This window comes from Capsicum annuum, chromosome 2, assembly GCF_002878395.1.
Source record: "Capsicum annuum cultivar UCD-10X-F1 chromosome 2, UCD10Xv1.1, whole genome shotgun sequence".
Taxonomy (NCBI): domain Eukaryota; kingdom Viridiplantae; phylum Streptophyta; class Magnoliopsida; order Solanales; family Solanaceae; genus Capsicum; species Capsicum annuum.
This window is the reverse complement of record NC_061112.1, coordinates 146,174,917-146,178,001: the sequence shown is the minus strand read 5'-3', so window position 1 is coordinate 146,178,001 and position 3,085 is coordinate 146,174,917. Positions and strand designations below refer to the sequence as shown.

The 3,085-nt window shown below is 38.9% G+C and overlaps 1 protein-coding gene across 1 annotated transcript; it reads left to right on the top strand.

Annotated features, from left to right (window-relative positions):
* Window positions 1-578: 578 nt before the first annotated feature.
* On the top strand, window positions 579-2,132 carry LOC107860301 (the record flags this gene model as incomplete). The annotated part of the gene is given in 1 exon segment (XM_016705615.2): window positions 579-2,132. A coding segment is annotated over 1 exon segment (1,209 nt). The 3' UTR covers window positions 1,872-2,132.
* Window positions 2,133-3,085: the final 953 nt, after the last annotated feature.

Here is a 3,085-nt window from a genome sequence, read left to right as displayed (position 1 = left end):
ACTACTTTGATATTGCTTTAAATGTTATTTTTATCTTAATTCCGCACATACTTTTATCCACATATCATGATATTTGACATTTTAATAAACATACCTTAATCAAGTGAGATATCTAAATTGAGGAAAGGTTTTAAAACTTTTCTTTGATAAGCATTCGACATTACTTGGTAATTTACCATTTGTTCTAAGATATTGATTCATGCTTATTTGTGCATTCCATAATGACAGGAATTTTTTTTTTCATGTTCGATTCTTGAATTAAAAAAAGAAAAAAGAAAAACGTAAGAGACTACTATTTTTAACTTAAATACTTTTGTTAATTTCTACAGTACCCCGCTATTTGTAGAATGTTGTAGAGAAGTCCAATCTTTAATCACAATTGATGGCTTAATTAAAACTATACTGTCATTTCCAATAAATTCCCTAATGTATAGTGAGAAAACAAAAACAAAATAAAAAAGGGGAAAAAATGGTCTATTTCTTCCCAAATCTATAAAGTGGGACACCACTCCAGAAACTTGCTATAAATATCCTCAACTTTCTTCACCATCCAAAAATCTTTAACTTCTCCTTTCCCCATTTTCACTTCTTCACTTTCTCTCTACCCCTCCGCTTCAGCTATTGCTGTGATCGTTTATTTTTTTTGTATTATTAAAATCACAATGGTTGACGTTGACCGGAGGATGACCGGACTGAACCCGGCTCACTTAGCGGGACTCCGCCGTCTCTCCGCCAGAGCTGCCGCTTCTTCTCCTTCAACTCCGGTTCCACCTCGGAATAGTCTCCTTTCCTTCTCCTCCCTTGCTGATAAAGTTATATCTCATCTTAAAAGCTCTGGTATTCAAGTTCAGGCGGGGTTATCTGATGTGGAGTTCGCAAGAGCTGAAGCGGAGTTCGGGTTTGCTTTTCCACCTGATTTGAAAGCTGTTCTCTCCGCCGGTTTACCCATCGGACCAGGTTTTCCTGACTGGCGTTCTACTGGTCCGGCTAGGTTTCAGCTTCGTGCTTCTATTGACTTGCCTATTGCCGCTATTTCTTTTCATATTGCTCGTAATGCTTTGTGGTCTAAGTCTTGGGGTCCTAGGCCATGTGAACCAGAAAGGGCAATTAAGATAGCTAGAAATGCACTCAAAAGAGCTCCACTTTTAATACCCATTTTCAACCATTGTTACATTCCTTGTAATCCTTGTTTAGCTGGTAACCCAATTTTCTACGTAGACGAAAATCGGATTTTCTGCTGCGGATTTGATCTATCCGATTTCTTTGATCGTGAATCCTCTCTGTTCCAAAGTTCAGATCCTCAGATTCTCTCAAAGCAACGTTCCTTAAGCGAAAAATCAGCTGGTTCATCATCAACCTTCTCAAGGAGGAGTCTCGATACGTTCTCCGGTGGTCGGACGCCCCGTTGGGTGGAGTTCTGGAGCGACGCTGCCGTAGATCGGAGACGGAGAAGCTCAAATTCATCATCATCATGCTCATCATCACCGGAAAGGTACTTCGAAATGCCCAAGTCGAAAATGCCTAAATGGGTCGACGAATACGTAGATAATATCGGGTCGGTTTTGAAAGAGGGCGGGTGGGCCGAATCAGACGTCAACGAGATTGTACACGTTTCAGCATCTGGATTTTTCGGAGGTGAAATGATACTGTTAGATAATCAAGCGGTTCTCGATGCTCTATTGGTTAAAGCGGATCGGTTTTCGGACTCGCTCCGAAAAGCCGGGTGGAGCTCCGAAGAAGTTTCGTATGCACTCGGGTTTGATTATCGACCGGAGAAGGAGAAGAAACCGGCAAAGAAGCTTTCCCCGGAGCTAGCGGAAAGAATTGGGAAACTGGCTGAATCGGTAACCCGTTCCCGGTCATTATCATAGAACTAGTTAACTGGCTACCGGCAAACATCGAGATTCCTTTTTTCATGTTCTTTTTTAGATTTTCGAAACCTCGGGTTTGGTATATGCCTCTTTTTGGGTACAATTGATATTCAGAGGCAAAAAAGAAAAAAAAGAAGGAAATACGCGTTGATGTATTATTAAAAGTACAAAGAATTTGAAAGGTGGAAAAAATTTACTACAAAGTGTATTAAGGTCTTCTGTTTTTTCGTATTGGAATATAGTAAAAACTTGTTGGTAAAATATTGGTAAATCTTAGTACTAGACAGCTGCAAGTGTTGTGGTAAACTTTATAATAATGGTGTTATGTATAGAGGTAAGGATTAAGGTGGCACAGGTTTCGAATGGGGGGAATGCACGTGTGTGCCTTTCTGAGGAAAAAGAGACGTTGCATTAGGGCCCCCTCCCTCGTGAAAACTTAGCATGTATTTTCCGTCTCAAATTATTCAATCATATTTTTCTTTTTTGCTTCTATAATTGTTCTAATATGTAAAATTAAGATTGAAGGTCGATAATGATAGCTAATGAGATGAGTTATTTTTGTATAAGAGTGGTGCAACTTTTATTTTTTTGAGCTAGTTTTTGAAGTTTAAATTAAATCAACGACGAACTCCTCTTTGCAAATCACGATAAATAATTGCAAATCAATGGCCTATGATAGAGGTTTGAGTTTTTGCGGTAAGGGGGATGTGGGACACTGTCATTGCTTTCGAGGTAAGCGATAGCCACCCTACGGCGTCGTTTCTATAGTTGTCAGTGTAATAAATGAGGATGCTCGTGCTGTTTGGCAAATTGTGCGGAGAAATATGTATAGCATCTGTTTGATTTGACAGAAATTTTCTGTTTTTATTTCAGTTTTCCTCCTTCCGCACTATCCCTTTTTTTTGGGATGCACAAAAGAGCCTACATGTAAATATACAATTCAAATTAGTGAAATGTCAAACATGAAACATTACTCCGATGAAATAATTGACGTACGCACAAATTAATTTAGATGCACAAAAATATTACGAGAGGCAAAGTCCGTGTACGTGTGGATTTTGTCGACAAGTAACAAGTGAAAGGGAAAGACTATTCTTTTGAGGAAGTGTCTTTGTATTGAGACACTGGGAAAAGGGATTGAGATAGGGATAGATAGCAATGTGAAATGGGGGTAACCATATACACATTTCTTTTATATAGTATTTCTGTATACT